The sequence below is a fragment of the Oncorhynchus mykiss genome, chromosome 10 (genome assembly GCF_013265735.2).
Source record: "Oncorhynchus mykiss isolate Arlee chromosome 10, USDA_OmykA_1.1, whole genome shotgun sequence".
In the NCBI taxonomy this organism is placed as follows: domain Eukaryota; kingdom Metazoa; phylum Chordata; class Actinopteri; order Salmoniformes; family Salmonidae; genus Oncorhynchus; species Oncorhynchus mykiss.
The window spans coordinates 12,590,129-12,610,538 of NC_048574.1; the positions used below are offsets into that span (position 1 = coordinate 12,590,129).

Sequence of the window (20,410 nt, forward strand, 5' to 3'; positions counted from 1 at the left end):
GGGTGGACAAACAAAAACCCACAAATTCTGACAAAGTCCAAGCATTGATTATGCAAGAATGGGCTGCCATCAGTCAGGATGTGGCCTAGAAGTTAATTGACAGCATGCCAGGGCGGATTGCAGAGGTCTTGAAAAAGAAGGGTCAACACTGCAAATATTTGGTTCTTTGCATAAACTTCATATAATTGTCAATAAAAGCCGTTGACACTTATGAAATGCTTGTAATTATACTTCAGTATTCCATAGTAACATCTGACAAAAATATCTAAAGACTCTGAAGCAGCAAACTTGCCACCGCTGTAGAATTAGTAGTAGTGACAATGGCTGGAGTGACAGTAGTAGTGGCAGTAGTATTGATCGTAGTAGTGGTAGCTGGAGTGACAGTGGTAGCTGGAGTGACCGTAGTAGTGACGGTAGCTGGAGTGACTGTAGATGAACTGACAGTAGCAGTAGTAGTGACGGTAGTAGTGACAGTAGTAGGACTAGTAGTAGTAGTGACAGTAGTAGTGGTATTGATAGTAGTAGTGACAGTGGCTGGAGTGACCGTAGTAGTAGTGACAGTAGATGTAGTGGCAGTAGTAGCTGCAATAGTATTGGTGGTGGTGGTAGTAGTAGTGACAGTAGTAGTGGTATTGACAGTAATAGTAGTAGTAGTAGTAGTAGTAGTGACAGTGGCTGGAGTGACAGTAGTAGTAGTAGTAGCAGCAGTAGCATTAGTAGCTGCAATAGTATTAGTGATGGTGGTAATAGTGACGGTAGAGGTAGAAGCAGTAGTAGCGGAAATAGTAGTAGTGATGGTGGTAGTATTAGTAGCAGCAATAGTAGTAGTGATGGTGGTGGTAGCAGTAGCAGCAATAGTAGTAGTGATGGTAGTGGTAGCAGTAGCAGCAATAGTAGTAGTGGTGGTATTGGTAGCAGCAATAGCAGTAATGATGGTGGTAGTAGTAGAGGTGATGGTAGTAGCAGTAGTAGCGGCAATGGTATTAGTGATGGTGGTAGTAGTAGTAGTAGTGACAGTAGAGGTAGTGGCAGTGATGGTGGTGGTGGTGGTAGTTTTAGTAGCAGCAATAGTAGTAGTGGTGGTAGAAGTAGAGGTGATGGTAGTGGCAGTAGTATTATGGTGGTGGTGGTGGTAGTAGTAGCAACAATCGTGGTGGTAGTAGTAGTAGCAGCAATAGTGGTGGTGGTGGTAGTAGTAGTAGCAGCAATAGTGGTAGTAGTAGTAGCAGCAATAGGGGTAGTAGTAGTTGCAGCAATAGTGGTAGTAGTAGTAGCATCAATAGTGGTGGTGGTAGTAGTAGTAGCAGCAATAGTGGTGGTGGTGGTAGTAGTAGTAGCAGCAATAGTGGTGGTGGTGGTAGTAGTAGTAGTAGCATCAATAGTAGTGATGGTGGTAGTAGTATTAGTGATGGTGGTAGTAGCAGTAGTGATGGTAGTAGCAGCAGTAGTAGTGATGGTAGCAGTGGTAGTAGCAGTAGTAGTAGCTATGGTGGTAGTAGCAGCAATAGTGGTGGTGGTGGTAGTAGCAGCAATAGTGGTGGTGGTAGCAGTAGCAGCAATAGTAGTAGTGATAGTAGTAGTAGTGGAGGTGATGGTAGTAGCAGTAGTAGCGGCAATAGTATTAGTGATGGTGGCAGTAGTAGTAGCAGCAATAGTGGTGGTAGTAGTAGTAGTAGCAGCAATAGTGGTGGTAGTAGTAGTAGCAGCAATAGTAGTGATGGTAGTAGTAGTAGCAGCAATAGTAGTGATGGTGGTAGTAGTATTAGTAATTGTAGTTGTGATGGGGGTAGTATCAGTAGTAGTAGTGATGATGGTGGTAGCAGTAGCAGCAATAGTAGTAGTGGTGGTAGTGGTGATGGTAGTAGCAGTAGTAGCGGCAATAGTATTAATGATGGTGGTAGTAGTGGCAGTAGTAGTAGCAGCAATAGTAGTGGTGATGGTGGTAGTATTAGTAGAGGTGATGGTAGTGGCAGTAGTATTACTGATGGTAGTGGTGGTGGTAGTAGTAGCAGCAGTGGTGGTGGTGGTAGTAGTAGTAGTAGCAGCAGTGGTGGTAGTAGTAGTAGTAGTAGTAGTAGCAGCAATAGTGGTGGTAGTAGTAGTAGTAGTAGTAGCAGCGGTAGTAGTAGTAGCAGCAATAGTAGTGGTGATGGTGGTAGTATTAGTAGAGGTGATGGTAGTGGCAGTAGTATTACTGATGGTAGTGGTGGTGGTAGTAGTAGCAGCAGTGGTGGTGGTAGTAGTAGTAGCAGCAGTGGTGGTAGTAGTAGTAGTAGTAGCAGCAGTGGTGGTAGTAGTAGTAGTAGTAGCAGCAATAGTGGTGGTAGTAGTAGTAGCAGCAATAGTGGTAGTAGTAGTAGTAGTAGTAGTAGTAGCAGCGGTAGTAGTAGTAGCAGCAATAGTGGTGGTGGTAGTAGTAGCAGCAATAGTGGTGGTGGTAGTAGTAGCAGCAATAGTGGTGGTAGTAGTAGTAGCAGCAATAGTGGTGGTAGTAGTGATGGTGGTAGTAGTAGCAGCAATAGTAGTGATGGTGGTAGTAGTATTAGTAATTGTAGTTGTGATGGGGGTAGTATCAGTAGTAGTAGTGATGATGGTAGTAGCAGCAATAGTAGTCGTGGTGGTTGTAGCAGTAGCAGCAATAGTAGTAGTGGTGGTAGTGGTGATGGTAGTAGCAGTAGTAGCGGCAATAGTATTAATGATGGTGGTAGTAGTGGCAGTAGTAGTAGCAGCAGTAGTAGTGGTGATGGTGGTAGTATTAGTAGAGGTGATGGTAGTGGCAGTAGTATTACTGATGGTAGTGGTGGTGGTAGTAGTAGCAGCAGTGGTGGTGGTAGTAGTAGTAGCAGCAGTGGTGGTGGTAGTAGTAGTAGTAGCAGTGGTGGTAGTAGTAGTAGTAGTAGCAGCAATAGTGGTGGTAGTAGTAGTAGCAGCAATAGTGGTAGTAGTAGCAGCAGTAGTGGTGGTGGTAGTAGTAGCAGCAATAGTGGTGGTAGTAGTAGTAGCAGCAATAGTGGTGGTAGTAGTAGTAGCAGCAATAGTGGTGGTAGTAGTAGTAGTAGTAGTAGCAGCGGTAGTAGTAGTAGCAGCAATAGTGGTGGTGGTAGTAGTAGCAGCAATAGTGGTGGTGGTAGTAGTAGCAGCAATAGTGGTGGTAGTAGTAGTAGCAGCAATAGTGGTGGTAGTAGTGATGGTGGTAGTAGTAGCAGCAATAGTAGTGATGGTGGTAGTAGTATTAGTAATTGTAGTCGTGATGGTGGTAATAGCAGTAGTGATGGTAGTAGCAGTAGTAGTAGTAATGGTAGTAGTGGTAGTAGCAGTAGTGATGGTGGTAGTAGCAGCAGCAATAGTAGAGTTGATGGTGGTGGTAGCAGCAATAGTAGTGGTGATGGTGGTGGTAGTAGTAGAGGTGATGGTAGTGGCAGTAGCAGTAGTAGCGGCAATAGTATTAGTGATGGTGGCAGTAGTAGTAGCGGCAATAGTATTAGTGATGGTGGCAGTAGTAGTAGCAGCAATAGTAGAGTTGATGGTGGTGGTAGCAGCAATAGTAGTGGTGATGGTGGTGGTAGCAGCAATAGTAGTGGTGATGGTGGTGGTAGTAGTAGAGGTGATTGTAGTGGCAGTAGCAGTAGTAGCGGTAATAGTATTAGTGATGGTGGCAGTAGTAGTAGCAGCAATAGTAGTAGTGATGGTGTTGGTAGCAGCAATAGTAGTGGTGATGGTGGTAGTAGTAGTAGTAGAGGTAATGGTAGTGGCAGTAGTAGCAGCAATAGTAGTGGTAGTGGTGGTGGTAGTAGAGGTAGTGGCAATAGTAGTAGTGGTGGTTGGTATAGTAGCAGAGGTGATGGTAGTGGCAGTAGCAGTAGTAGCGGCAATAGTATTAGTGATGGTGGCAGTAGTAGTAGCGGCAATAGTAGTCTTGGTGGTGATAGTAGTAGTAGAGGTGATGTAGTGGCAGTAGCGGCAATTGTATTAGTGATGGTGGCAGTAGTAGTGGCATTAGTAGTAGCGGTGGTAGTAGTATTAGTAATTGTAGTCATGATGGTGGTAGTAGTCGTGATGGTGGTAGTAGCAGTAGTGATGGTATTAGGAGTGATGGTAGCAGTGGTAGTAGTAGTAGAGGTAATGGTAGTGGCAGTAGTAGCAGCAATAGTAGTGGTAGTGGTGGTGGTAGTAGAGGTAGTGGCAATAGTAGTAGTGGTGGTTGGTATAGTAGCAGAGGTGATGGTAGTGTCAGTAGCAGTAGTAGCGGCAATAGTATTAGTGACGGTGGCAGTAGTAGTAGCGGCAATAGTAGTAGTGATGGTGGTGGTGGTAGAGGTAATGGTAGTAGCAGTAGTAGCGGCAATAGTATTAGTGATGGTGGTGGTAGTAGTATTAGTAATTGTAGTCGTGATGGTGGTAGTAGTGATGGCAGCGGTAGTAGCAGTAGTAGTAGTGATGGTAGTAGTGGTGTCCGGATGTTGCTGATGGGTTGTCGTGTTTCAGTTCACTGAAGCAGAGAGACTTCAACTGGGGATGGAAATTAGAAATTAGTCGGGCCTACTCTACTTGAGGTCTCTGTCAGTCTGTCTGGTTCAAAGATCCAGGTTTTGCCCTTGTTTGAGTTATTTGTAATTTGTGTAATATATTGTCACGGATGAAGCAAGGGACTGTACAAAGTTTCCCATAAAGGAGCATTTACATTTTTTGGCATCGTTTATGCTCAGCTATTTCTCTGTGATCCAGTGATTCACATGGGAAGTGTTGTTTCCTTACCTACTGACTTTTTTTTAAACAGAGGCTCTCTGAATGGCACCTTCTCAGGTATAAGAACTAGACATGCCATAGCTAATCTGAAACCATCTTGACCGCGAAGCAGAGGTTGGAAATACTTAGCCATTCAATGAACACACTGAATTAGTTGCTAAGGGAAACCGAATCCCCTCGGAATAATGCCCACGTACTGCAACTATGTCTTAAATACTTCGTAAAATGTATTTTGTAATAGTGCAACCATAAATAATTATTATATTATTCTCTCATACTTTGTACTCATATACTGGCCTCTTTCCTTTACTATAGAGCAAGGATGGATGCCTCTGTCTCAGCTTTTCTGACGTGCGTAATTCAATCAGAGTTCATATCTGGGGAGTTTGTGTCCACGTCCACAGTTTTGCATGATCCTTGAGATGACACACTGGGGTAGATTTTGTGTGTGCATTTCCTTTGTGTCCCTCAGTCGATTCTAGTTACACATTGGCCTGCCTGCCTGCCTACACCGCTCAGCTCTCAGGCTGTGTCCGGTGAAATCAGCCCCCAAATATGCAGCCTTAGTGGGAAAGGCTAAGCCAGACATGCTAGGATGGACCCATTGATCTCAAGGTGCTATCCATCTGAGATGAGCAAGATAAGGGACTACATTATTGCCTCCCCACAAATCATCCATAATTAGAGATGTGCTGTTCACATGAGAGTAGCAGGCTAACTTCCTTTGCGGGTGACAGATTTCTTTGGTATGACCTCAATTAAACCGAAGTAATTTGACTGTTGGAATCTCTGGTGCCTGTTCTCAGTGCAGAGATGCCAGCTCCTGTTTTGAAGGATTATTCCACCAACCTCGGCCAGAGTGCTCATCTCATAATTCAAGGCACATTATGAGGAGTTGCATGTCTGTAGAATTATAAGAACATTTCATATGCACAGGGAAACAATTTAGCGTGGCAGTAGTATTCCAAAATCCTTAAGTCCTCGATTCAGTACGTACCGTCCATTTCCTCTGTTTTCCCCCTCGCGTATCTCCAGCTTTGCCGTCATTTTTGATTTGTTTAATCTTGTATTTTTTTCAGAATGAAGAAAAGCGTAATCTCAGTTTGGGTGGCCATGTTGGTTTTGACAGCCTTCCCGATCAGTTGGTCAGTAAATCGGTGACACAGGGTTTCTGCTTCAATATCCTCTGTGTAGGTGAGTATCAAACCACATGCTAGTACACCAACAGTAACACTGTGTGTCTCACGGGTTGTATCCCAAGTGGCACCGTATTTCCTACTATATGTAGTGCACTACCTATAGGGCTCTGGTAAAAGGTAGTTCACTATGTAGGGGATAGGGTGCCATTTGGTATGCAGCCAGGGTTGTTTCTGACCTTGACTCGAAAGAGAACAAATGTCTGTGCTGCTGTGAAGAGGCTGTAATCAGAATGTCCCTCCTAAAAGTTACTGAGACCTAACAACACTTTTCTCTCTCATGCTTTCTAGGGGAAACGGGTATTGGCAAGTCGACGTTAATGAATACGCTTTTTAACACAATGTTTGAGAACGAGGAGGCCAGCCACTACCAGAATGGCGTGTGTATGCGGCCCAGAACATATGACCTCCAGGAGAGCAACGTCCACCTCAAGCTGACTATTGTGGACACTGTGGGGTTCGGGGACCAGATCAACAAAGAGGAGAGGTAAGCAGCTGATGCTGAGAATCAGATATTCAGCTGATAAATAGTTGGAAGTATTGAGGCTCTTTATCGTGTTCATCCTCTCACAGTGCATGCCATCGTTTGGAGTAAATTGCTTACATTGCCCGGAATGTAGACAAGACAAGCACAGTTAAACTAATGTCATTTTGAGAACTTAATCTCCCCCTGAATGGAGGGGGGTGTAGAATGATGAGGACATTCTTGGTTTGAACTACAGCTGTCAGACTGAGTGTTTGTGTAACCTCTGCAGCAAGAGGGCTCACACCCCCCCTGAATGATACAGAGGGAGGAACAGGCCGTAACTCATCGTGTTTGGGAAAATACTGCTGCAGCGATGCATCCCAAACAGCCTTTTAATGGTCATCAATGATGCATTCTGGGAAAATAGCTCATAGATGTAAAGAGGGGAAGGTTAAACATTGTACATATGTTCTTGGAAAGCCTCCATATCACTTACCTGCCCTCCAAGCTACAGTATAATGATGGACACAGGGGTGGCTAATACTTTAGGTTTTTGATTTAATCTGATTTCCAGAGTTGATCAGTGACTTTCTATGTTATTTGTCTCACTTCATCTGTAGAATGCTAGACTAAACACACTGGCATATTACATGTTCTCTGTGACCTCTTAAGTATTTACAATTTGGGATACTTGATAGTGTAAGGTCAGATTAACCTGAGTAGATGCAGGTTATTTCTGTACACACACAGGCATCTGATATCCCCACTGTCAAACTTTGAAAGAAACAAAGAAAGAACATGAGATAGTGGGACCAAAATGTCAAACCAATAACCACTTAGTAAAACAACATTTATTTTATTTTTTCAGTTATAAACCGATAGTGGACTATATCGACACACAGTTTGAAAAGTACCTCCAGGAAGAGCTGAAAATCAAGCGCTCCCTCTTCAACTACCACGACGGGAGGGTCCACATCTGTCTGTACTTCATTGCTCCCACGGGGCATTCGCTGAAGTCTTTGGATTTAGTTACCATGAAGAAACTGGACAGCAAGGTAAAGGATCACTACCACCAATGCCTTGTGGGCAGAAAACACACACCATCCTATTGTTTGACTTGTATAGATGCTGAAATCCTTTTACTTTGACTGGTGTGGATTTCTCACAGTTGTGGAATAGCTAGCTCTTCATGTTGGGGTGGGGACCAGTTGACAGACATTCCCAGATCAAATTTTAGGTTCATATCGTTCCCTAATGTATCTGGCAGACATAAGAAAGTATGTTTGTTGTAACTTATCCCTATGAAGATCATTGCTTTTCATGTGAATAACTGAGTATTGGGCAGCAGATCCATAGTTTAGGATAATTTGAATATAATTTAGCTTTTACATTGTTATAAAATAGCCCTACCATTTATTTTTTCAAAAAATATACACTCACTCAAGTAGTCTAATTCTAACCTCCGTTTGGATATTTGATTAATCGATTAACCGTACCCATCCCTAAAATTGACTGCGGTCTATTGGAAACACATGAATGATCATTGCCTCAATTAGTGAACTGGTGGAATGAATCTTGTCACTATTGCAGTTTAAGCATGAATGAGGGTGAGGGAAAGAGAGTGTCACTACTAGTTACTAGTGCAGTCACGTTTTATTGACCCTAAAGAGGGCAGGTGAAATCTGTGAAATACTCCGGCTGACACTTGACAAACCAGACAATACATCCAGTGCTCCAACTCCTATTACGACCCTACCAAGCTCATATACAGTGGAGCAAAAAAGTATTTAGTCAGCCACCAATTGTGCAAGTTCTCCCACTTAAAAAGATGAGGCCTGTAATTTTCATCATAGGTACACTTCAACTATGACAGACAAAATGAGAAAAGAAAATCCAGAAAATCACATTGTAGGATTTTTAATGAATTTATTTGCAAATTATGGTGGAAAATAAGTATTTTGTCACCTACAAACAAGCAAGATTTCTGGCTCTCACAGACCTGTAACTTCTTCTTTAAGAGGCTCCTCTGTCCTCCACTCGTTACCTGTATTAATGGCACCTGTTTAAACTTGTTATCAGTATAAAAGACACCTGTCCACAACCTCAAACAGTCACACTCCAAACTCCACTATGGCCAAGACCAAAGAGCTGTCAAAGGACACCAGAAACAAAATTGTAGACCTGCACCAGGCTGGGAAGACTGAATCTGCAATAGGTAAGCAGCTTGGTTTGAAGAAATCTACTGTGGGAGCAATTATTAGGAAATGGAAGACATACAAGACCACTGATAATCTCCCTCGATCTGGGGCTCCACGCAAGATCTCACCCCGTGGGGTCAAAATGATCACAAGAACGGTGAGCAAAAATCCCAGAACCACACGGGGGGACCTAGTGAATGACCTGCAGAGAGCTGGGACCAAAGTAACAAAGCCTACCATCAGTAACACACTACGCCGCCAGGGACTCAAATCCTGCAGTGCCAGACGTGTCCCCCTGCTTAAGCCAGTACATGTCCAGGCCCGTCTGAAGTTTGCTAGAGAGCATTTGGATGATCCAGAAGAAGATTGGGAGAATGTCATATGATCAGATGAAACCAAAATATAACTTTTTGGTAAAAACTCAACTCGTTGTGTTTGGAGGACAAAGAATGCTGAGTTGCATCCAAAGAACACCATACCTACTGTGAAGCATGGGGGTGGAAACATCATGCTTTGGGGCTGTTTTTCTGCAAAGGGACCAGGACGACTGATCCGTGTAAAGGAAAGAATGAATGGGGCCATGTATCGTGAGATTTTGAGTGAAAACCTCCTTCCATCAGCAAGGGCATTGAAGATGAAATGTGGCTCTGTCTTTCAGCATGACAATGATCCCAAACACACCGCCCGGGCAACGGAGTGGCTTCGTAAGAAGCATTTCAAGGTTCTGGAGTGGCCTAGCCAGTCTCCAGATCTCAACCCCATAGAAAATCTTTGGAGGGAGTTGAAAGTCCGTGTTGCCCAGCAACAGCCCCAAAAGATCACTGCTCTAGAGGCGATCTGCATGGAGGAATGGGCCAAAATACCAGCAACAGTGTGTGAAAACCTTGTGAAGACTTACAGAAAACGTTTGTCCTCTGTCATTGCCAACAAAGGGTATATAACAAAGTATTGAGATAAACTTTTGTTATTGACCAAATACTTATTTTCCACCATAATTTGCAAATAAATTCATTAAAAATCCTACAATGTGATTTTCTGGATTTTCTTCCCTCATTTTGTCTGTCATAGTTGAAGTGTACCTATGATGAAAATTACAGGCCTCTCTCTACTTTCTTGCCCCACTGTATCAGGCCAGTTGTATGGCCTATAAAGCTGTTCTAGGAATGGTGGAGAGGAAATGCCAGGCTTGTTTGTGTCTAGAAATGCGATGACTCATATCAAACAGATGGTATGGTTATGATAGGGTTGGGCGTTATCCAGATTTTCATACTGTCATATACATACACACTGAGTCTGTCAAAACATTAAGAACACCTGCTCTTTCCATGACAGGCTGACCAGGTGAAAGCTGTGATCCCTTATTGATGTTACTTATTAAATCCACTTCGATCCCTGTAGATGAAGAGGAGGAGACCGGTTATAGAAGGAATTTTAAGCCTTGAGGTAATTGAGACTTGGATTGTGTATGTGTGCCATTCAGAGGGTGAATGGGCAAGACAAAACATAAATAAATGCCTTTGAATGGTTGATGGTAGGCGCACCGATTTGACAGTGTTAAGAACTGTATCAAGAATGGTCCACCACCCGAATGGGCCAATATCCCTGTGGAATGTTTTCGACACCTTGTCGAGTCCACAGCCTCAATTCATTTTAACTCAATGTCAAAAACTAGCAGCGTTTTTAAGGTGTTCTTAATGTTTTGTACACTCAGTATTTAAATAAATGTTTTATTACATTTTTTACGCACAAAACAATTTAGGCAACATGGATCTTGGTCCAGGAGGGGATTGAATGTCTCTGCTGTAACCAAGACGCTTGATCTTGACATCTAGCCTAGGGCTGTATTCCAGTACATTTTAGCAGAGGGAATAGCAACATTTGGACTGTTTTCCTTATATATATGTTATTACATTTATAGTTTAAAATGTAAATTCCTTCTAGCTGTATTGAGGCTACAAAATCCTCAACAGTACTGTTATATCTGCTTTGAGTACTGTTCTATTCTCCTAAAAGAAGAATAGCACCTGTAGGGACAGCTCTAACAACAATTTGATACTCCTCAGGAGTGAATGTAACGTGGTGTTCTCATGAGTTCTGGATAATCATATAGTTGTCCATCATTATTCAATAATTGTTTATTCCAGATAATGCTGTTGTCAAACCAGTTCTGGAAAAATATAGACTTGTTTTTGTATTTTATGTCTCTATTATTCCAGATTGTATACCTATGTGGGGAAAAGTTTGTACATGAGGTTCCAAGTTAGAAATCAAATGTTATTGGTCACATACACGTGTTTAGCAGATGTTAATGCTTGTGAAGTACTTGTTTATGAAAGTTAGCAAGCTTAATAGGGATCTAACCCACATCAAAGTTGCATTTTAGTAAGAATTCTAGACCACCAATCTGTTGGAATGTTAAATTAGGGATTATATTCCAAATCCAATCCTTATTTCTTAAATAGTTTTGTATCCATTTGATCTTAAAGATTATATTAGAGGTTTTAATATCCAGAGCATTCAACCCTCCCTCACCTTTAGTGCTGCATATTACCGCTTTTCTTAAATAATGAGGTTTATTCCTCCATATGAAGTTAAATCATTTAGTATCAACCATTTTAGTTACATCCAAGGGAGGTATACATTTATCTGGACAGACCTTCAGATTTGGACAAAAGTACACGTCCAGAGAAAGAAAGATCTCTTAATAACCAGGAGTTAAATCTCTTTCCAATTTTCTCTACAATAGGAAAGATTTAAGTCCTTTCTTTCTGATCTTTGCTAACTTTAATAACAAAATATGTAATCACATCTTTTATAGGAATATTACATACTGAGTTTGTCACATCTTTTATAGGAATATTACATACTGAGTTTGTCACATCTTTTATAGGAATATTACATACTGAGTTTGTCACATCTTTTATAGGAATATTACATACTGAGTTTGTCACATCTTTTATAGGAATATTACATACTGAGTTTGTCACATCTTTTATAGGAATATTACATACTGAGTTTGTCACATCTTTCATAGGAATATTACATACTGAGTTTGTCACATCTTTTATAGGAATATTACATACTGAGTTTGTCACATCTTTTATAGGAATATTACATACTGAGTTTGTCACATCTTTTATAGGAATATTACATACTGAGTTTGTTACATCTTTTATAGGAATATTACATACTGAGTTTGTCACATCTTTTATAGGAATATTACATACTGAGTTTGTCACATCTTTTATAGGAATATTACATACTGAGTTTGTCACATCTTTTATAGGAATATTACATACTGAGTTTGTCACATCTTTTATAGGAATATTACATACTGAGTTTGTCACATCTTTTATAGGAATATTACATACTGAGTTTGTCACATCTTTTATAGGAATATTACATACTGAGTTTGTCACATCTTTTATAGGAATATTACATACTGAGTTTGTCACATCTTTCATAGGAATATTACATACTGAGTTTGTCACATCTTTTATAGGAATATTACATACTGAGTTTGTCACATCTTTTATAGGAATATTACATACTGAGTTTGTCACATCTTTCATAGGAATATTACATACTGAGTTTGTCACATCTTTTATAGGAATATTACATACTGAGTTTGTCACATCTTTTATAGGAATATTACATACTGAGTTTGTCACATCTTTTATAGGAATATTACATACTGAGTTTGTCACATCTTTTATAGGAATATTACATACTGAGTTTGTCACATCTTTTATAGGAATATTACATACTGAGTTTGTCACATCTTTTATAGGAATATTACATACTGAGTTTGTCACATCTTTTATAGGAATATTACATACTGAGTTTGTCACATCTTTTATAGGAATATTACATACTGAGTTTGTCACATCTTTTATAGGAATATTACATACTGAGTTTGTCACATCTTTTATAGGAATATTACATACTGAGTTTGTCACATCTTTTATAGGAATATTACATACTGAGTTTGTCACATCTTTTATAGGAATATTACATACTGAGTTTGTCACATCTTTTATAGGAATATTACATACTGAGTTTGTCACATCTTTTATAGGAATATTACATACTGAGTTTGTCACATCTTTTATAGGAATATTACATACTGAGTTTGTCACATCTTTTATAGGAATATTACATACTGAGTTTGTCACATCTTTTATAGGAATATTACATACTGAGTTTGTCACATCTTTTATAGGAATATTACATACTGAGTTTGTCACATCTTTTATAGGAATATTACATACTGAGTTTGTCACATCTTTTATAGGAATATTACATACTGAGTTTGTCACATCTTTTATAGGAATATTACATACTGAGTTTGTCACATCTTTTATAGGAATATTACATACTGAGTTTGTCACATCTTTTATAGGAATATTACATACTGAGTTTGTCACATCTTTTATAGGAATATTACATACTGAGTTTGTCACATCTTTTATAGGAATATTACATACTGAGTTTGTCACATCTTTTATAGGAATATTACATACTGAGTTTGTCACATCTTTTATAGGAATATTACATACTGAGTTTGTCACATCTTTTATAGGAATATTACATACTGAGTTTGTCACATCTTTTATAGGAATATTACATACTGAGTTTGTCACATCTTTTATAGGAATATTACATACTGAGTTTGTCACATCTTTTATAGGAATATTACATACTGAGTTTGTCACATCTTTTATAGGAATATTACATACTGAGTTTGTCACATCTTTTATAGGAATATTACATACTGAGTTTGTCACATCTTTTATAGGAATATTACATACTGAGTTTGTCACATCTTTTATAGGAATATTACATACTGAGTTTGTCACATCTTTTATAGGAATATTACATACTGAGTTTGTCACATCTTTTATAGGAATATTACATACTGAGTTTGTCACATCTTTTATAGGAATATTACATACTGAGTTTGTCACATCTTTTATAGGAATATTACATACTGAGTTTGTCACATCTTTTCAACGTAAATGATTCACATTTCCTAATATTCAGAGATAAATCAGATTTGAAAATATTGACCAAAACCCCCCAAAAAATCAGTCTCGAAAATATAATAATCTTCAACTGTATCAAAAGCCTTGTAAAAGTTTACACATAAAATAAAGTTATCTTCCATAATGTGCTCATTGTTGTCTATCAAGTCCAATACTAGTAGAATATTATTACCTATATGTCTGCCCTTCATAAAACCACACTGGGTTTCGTCACTGATTTGGTCAAGACCTTTTTTTAAGTCTTATTGCAAAAATGGATGCAAGTATCTTTCCATCATTGTTCATTAATATGATTGGTCTCCAATTTTCTAACATCATAGGATCTTTGTTTGGTGTTGGTATTACAGAAAGAGGCCTTGTGTCATAGAAACAGGCAGGAACCCTAAATCAATTTCCTCCTTAAAAATATGAAATATAAATTCAACAATGTCCTCCTGAAAATATTTATAGATTTCTCTAAAGGCCATGATTCCCTGGAGATTTGTTCGCTTAACTTGCTGATTAATTTATTTATATTAATGAAATAAAAAATGCATTACAAGACTTTTGGAAGTCTTCATCTATTCATTTTGCATAGTCTTTGACAGAGTCTAGAAAGGCAGATATGTCACTAGTAGGACAGGTGAAAAGATGACCATAGAATTCTGAAACATATTTTGAAATATCTTTGGGGTTTTCATTTTCTTTGCCTTCTATATTAAGCTTATGAATAGAGGTAAATTCAGATATTATTTTTTTCTTCACCTTCCTCCAACCATCTCCTTCTTGATCTTACAAATGTCCCTTTTGCTCTCTCTTCATACATTCGGTCCATTTCTAGTTGTAAAGAAAATAACTGACCAAGGTCCTCCAAAGAGATTAGAGAAAGTATTTCAAACATAAACTTATCTTAAGTTCAGCAATTTCTTTACCTCTCTTCATGGCTGTTTGTCTTATTTCATACTTCATTAATTCCAAGTATTTCCCATGAGACTTAAATAGATGGGCTTTCCTCCAATTGTCTTGTATAATACCTTTGGCATCCATCTTGATATGATCATCTTTCAACAGTCTACTATTGAGTTTCCAATAGCTTTCGATTCGCTTTAACTTCAGATCCATGAATATTTAAAGATAAGAATGTAACTTTATGATCAGTACAAATTGATGGTTCAATGGATACCTTGACTACAGTGTTATCTAATGAATTATAAATCAACCAGAAGTCAATTGTTGACTGTCTGGACATGTCCTTGTTACTCCAATTGAAGTCCTATTTATCAGGATATTTAGAGGGTGGTATGTGTTCGTCACTGTTTTCCAACCGGGTAGGACACATTTTGTATAAAGTTGTTTCGTATGCTAGCTAGTTTTCAACATTGGAGAAAATATGGAGGAAAAATTGAATTCCGTTTTGCCAGAAGCGTACTTTATACACAACATCGAATCAATTAAGGCATTATAACCCCTCTCCTTGAACACTCTATTAAAGAAAATATACATTTTGCTGTGTCTAGCTACAGGCTATGGTACAAGTTTAGTGTATTAAGTGTGGTATGACAGTCTGCGATTTATTGAAAGTGGAGAAATGGATGGTAATAGTAGTTCTCTGAAGTCAATAATCGAGGATCAGGTTCGTGTTCTGAACTCTCAAGGAATTGCCGCCGTTTTCACTGGTCAAAGTGAGAAGGATGAGAAAATTGCCAAGGGTGAATACACGACTGTCTTCCAGGACTCCTGAAACTTTTGTTGGCTCAGGGAAATGGTCCACTTCAAACGTTATTGATCCGCGAGCGTCTCATTGGAATGGGTGTCGATGAGGTTCAATGGTGAGTTATTTGTGTGGAACTAAAATGTGTTGAGCATCTTTTTGGCTAAGTTAACTAAAACTGTCTTATCGATATCGGGGGAGAGAGGAGGGGTGATGGAGGTGCAGCTATGTGGTGAGAGCAGGAGAAGGGGATGTGGTTGCAGCTATGTGGGTTGGGGTGGGAGACATGCCGTGTGTTTTTATTACCATGTGGTGTATGGTAATTATTTGACTTGTAAAACTACTGTCTCATGTGTGAAACCTGCTAATTCTTTGATCAGTTGTGTTTCTGTGCATTTTAGTATGGACCAATAATGTTGGACCTTCTCTTAAAATAACCCTCCTTCTAAATGAACACACAGGTCACGCGTGTGTAGTACCTTCAACATAGTACCTTCAACATGACAATGTTGTCATTAAACAAATATTATTTAGTCTTTTTGACAACTAATGCATATTGTCTTGTTTGTATCCCATTTCCTATAAGGGGGTAAGGCACAGGGGAAGGAGCTTGCTTTTCGGGAGTGGTGGAGAATGGTTGGCGAGCTGCGGTCACTCCTACCAATTCCTGTATTGTGTTTCTAAGGCTACAAGGAATAGCATAATGAAGCAGCTGGGCATGCACCAATGTGTTGAGGGTGGTGAACACTGGGCATGCAGCAATGTGTTGGGGGTGGTGAACACTGGGCATGCACCAATGTGTTGAGGGTGGTGAACACTGGGCATGCACCAATGTGTTGGGGGTGGTGAACACTGGGCATGCACCAATGTGTTGAAGGTGGTGAACACTGGGCATGCAGCAATGTGTTGGGGGTGGTGAACACTGGGCATGCAGCAATGTGTTGGGGGTGTTGAAAAGTCCTGACAGGGACAACATCAGACAGGCAGTGGTGAAAGAAGGTGTCATCTGACCCTGTAGAGATGTTTTCATGGTTGCTCACAAGAGGTGGAGTCAAAGGGGCCTGAAACCCCAAGGACTGTCATACGGTCCTGTTTTTCAGCATTTCCTTGGAGAACTCCAGTGCATCCAGCAGGAGTAGAGGGCAGGCTGGAAAACAGGCTTTTCAACATGTACCACTCAGAGATACCAGAGCACATAAAACTGTGCATCATCGCTGCCTTGGAAGATGAGTCATTTAATCTCAGAGTTGTGATGGCTACTTCTGCACTGGGAATGGGGCTAGACTTTAAGGGTGTCCATCATGTGGTTAACTATGGACCACTTCAAGATCTTGAGTCCTACATGCAGGCGTATGGCAGAGCGGGGAGGGACGACACAACATAACATTTGTTGTACCATGGAAGACCGCTTGTTGGCGTTTCAGATAAGATGAGACTGTATGTGTAAAGCAGTACCAGCTGCTTGCGGGGGAAACTGTTACAGCTCTTTGGGGTCACGCAACCAATATCCCCAAACATGACTGCTGTGACAATTGTGCTAACTGCAAGGACGTACAGCATGTGAGGGCAATTCAAGTCCTTTGGAGAGGCATACAGGACAACAATTCCAACCTAGACATAGGCTGGTCAGTGGAGCATAGGCAATACCTGAGAGAGAAATGACATGACCTTGCACTTGAGATGGCACACACAGATGTTCATGGGAGTGTCTCTGTTTATTGCACATCAGCCAATGAGGGTAACCCTGACAAAATCATTGACAACAGTCTGAGCACAATTCCCTTACTTTTCCGAAAATCCACTCTGTCTATCATCACTGATGTTTTTGGTGATGAACACCTTGAGTGAATATTATTATGACGACTATTCAGTGTTGGGACAGCTTGGGGCTTTTGCAAACATGACTGACATGAGTCCTTTTAGATGCTATGTTGAAAAATACTGTAGGTATTGTCTCGTCTGCTTAAAAGACTTACGGGATGTAGTCGGATATTATTGTTGTGGAAACAGGCCCTTTTGCCATTGAGCTGTATGGAATAGTAGAATGTATGCCACACACACACACACACACACACACACACACACACACACACACACACACACACACACACACACACACATACACACTACACACTACACACTACACACTACATTTTATAATTTAGCTTAATGATTTGTTCTAATAGTCATTTTCAGTTGGGCCCTATCTAAAGTATAGAGAGGGTCAAGGTGTAACCTGTCACCCATAGTTATGACTTCAATAAATAATCCAGATTTGGAAACATCAATGCTCAGATGATTGTATGACTTTATTGTAAATTAACTTGTTACTTATTTCATCCAAAAAAAGGTAAATGCAACTTTCAAAGTAGAAAAAGTGTGGGCTATCCGGTGTTGGCCCTTTGGAAAAGGCTAGGCTATAGCAGTTGTTACTGCTCTGACACGTTTTACACATCACAGCCCGTAAAACCTATTCCTATATACAGTTTTTCAGACAGGAACAACAGGAAGAAAGTTAACTGTACATAAGATGTGTAATTACTTTTATTACCATCATTAAAATTAAAATAAAAAGGTACATAGAATATTTTCAGTTTAAAGTAATTACACAAATAAATGCAACAAAGAATGTAACGTTATTAAAGTAAATACACATTTTGTGCATCTACATTGTCATTGGTGACAGTACTACGTGTTTCCTCTCTTCTCCACTTCTGTGGAATATAACATGATGTCCATTCTAGGGTCTCAGCACTACAGCTGAAATCAACTGTCAATGTCTGTGCCTCTGTCTGCGATCCAAACAAGCAAGTGGTTTATTCTTCTCTCGGTTTAAGTTGGGTTTGTGGTAGCTGATCCAAAACACTATATGGTTGATATCCTCAGATCTACTTGAGATTGAGAGCTTTCCAGACTCTGGCTAAAGCTCAGTCTTTATCAAATCGCTGCATGAGGTCTGTCTGCTCTCTGACGGTCCTGCTGACTTTTTATGTCAAACTGGACATGGGATGATGTTGGATGAGGTCTTTTGTGAGGCGCACATGGTTTTAGCAGTTCTTGCATCAAATACTTTGGTATTGCTCTAGGCTGATTTACTTGTATTTGTGGTGAGGTCTTCCAACCTCACCTGCACACTGTTTCTATCCATTTTTATCTGCACTGTTTTGTCTTTCACGTTTTCTGTGGTAAAACAATACAAATACAGAGGTACTGTAGTTGTGACCTTACATAAAGGGAAAATAAGGTTATCATATCTGAAATGGTCGTCATGCTTTATGCAACACATTTTCTATAATTAACTTTATTGCTGCATGTCCTACAAGGTGAGCTCCATTTCGAGTCTCATAGCAAAGGGTCTGAATACTTATGTCAATAAGGTATTTCTGTTTTTAAAAAAAATGTTTTTATGCATTTGCTAACATTTCTAAAAACCTGTTCTCGCTTTGTCATTATACACGTATAGATAAACATTTTATTTCAGACATTTTAGAATAAGGCTGTAGAAAAAGGCTAACTTAACAAAATGTAGAAAAAGTCTAGGGGTCTGAATACTTTCTGAATCCACTGTATAGAGGTTTGGAACCACCAAGACTCAGAGCTGGCCAAACTGAGAAATCGGGGGAGAAGGGCCTTGATCGGGGAGGTGACCAAGAAGCCGATGTGGAGATGGGAGAACCTTCCAGAAGGGCAACCATCTCTGCAGCACTCCACCAACCAGGCATTTATGGTAGAGTGGCTGGACGGAAGCCACTCCTCAGTAAAATGCACATGACAACCCACTTGGCGGTTGCCAACAGGCACCTGAAGGACTCTCAGACCATGAGAAACAAGATTCTCTGGTCTGATGAAATTAAGATTGAACTCCTTTGCATCAAGTGTCACATCTGGAGGAAACCTGGCACCATCCCTACGGTGAAGCGTGGGTGGCAGCATCATGCTGTGGGGATGTTTTTCAGAGGCAGGGACTGGGAGACTAGTCAGGATAGATGAATGGAGCAATGTAGAGAGATCTGCTCCAGAGCGCTCAGGACCTCAGACTGGGGCGAAGGTTCACCTTCCAACAGGACAACGACCCTATGCACACAGCCAAGACAATGCAGGAGTAGCTTCGGGACAAGTCTCAATGTCCTTCGGTGGCCCAGCCAGAGCCTGGACTTGAACCCGATCTAACATCTCTGGAGAGTCCTGAAAATAGCTGTGCTGTGACGCTCCCCCTCCAACCTGACAGAGCTTGAGAGGATCTGCAGAGAAGAATGGGAGAAACTCCCCAAATACAGGTGTTCCAAGCTTGTAGCGTCATACCCAAGAAGACTCGGCTGTAATTGCTGCCAAAGATGCTTCAACAAAGTACTGAGTAAAGGGTCTGAATACTTATGTAAATGTGATATATTTTTATTTATTATTTTAATACGTTTGCTAAAATGTCTAAACCTGTTTTTGCTTTATCATTATGGGGTATTGTGTGTAGATTGTATATTTTTAGTCCATTTTAGGATAAGGCTGTAACCTAAACAAAATGTGTAAAACGTTCAGGGGGTCTGAATACTTTCCGAATGCACTGTATACTGTATAAATAACATTTTGCTTTTTTAAACAGTATTGAAAATCATACGGTCTGTATTTTTAAATACCCCTGTATAAATCTGGATATCGCCCAAGTCTAGGCCAATACCTCAGCCAACAGCATGGCAGCTTACCTCAGCCAACAGCATGGCAGCTTACCTCAGCCAACAGCATGGCTCTATCGCTCTCTGAGCTGTCACTAATCAGCCTTTTCACAGGGGACACAGGGCAGACTGAAAATCAGCCTATATGTCTATGATGTAAAGCAGACAGGCAATGGGGTTTAACTTCTACTTCCATAAAGACTATTGAGGCAGAACGTTGACAGGTTCCCAGCACTGAGGGACCAACACCTAAATATAGTATTGTAAGGTGGTCTGGTTTAGGGATGAGATGAGCCTCTGCTGTTTTACCTCAATAGACTTTGTGTAAAGGACGGAGGCATCTATGCAAAACAACCATGACATCTGTTTTGTAGCAAAATTATGCTGAATGGTTACATCGAA

The 20,410-nt window shown here is 40.2% G+C and overlaps 1 protein-coding gene across 4 annotated transcripts in view; it reads left to right on the top strand.

Annotated features, from left to right (window-relative positions):
• The window catches only part of LOC110533358 (septin-8-A), a 47,131-nt gene that overhangs the window by 8,815 nt on the left and 17,906 nt on the right, over positions 1 to 20,410 (top strand). For all 4 annotated transcript variants that reach the window (XM_021617476.2, XM_036989713.1, XM_036989712.1 and 1 more), the window contains exons 2-4: positions 5,826 to 5,940; positions 6,234 to 6,429; positions 7,277 to 7,463. In XM_021617476.2, the coding sequence (XP_021473151.1) occupies positions 5,826 to 5,940; positions 6,234 to 6,429; positions 7,277 to 7,463 (498 nt within the window). The remainder of the gene's footprint in view (positions 1 to 5,825; positions 5,941 to 6,233; positions 6,430 to 7,276; positions 7,464 to 20,410) is intronic.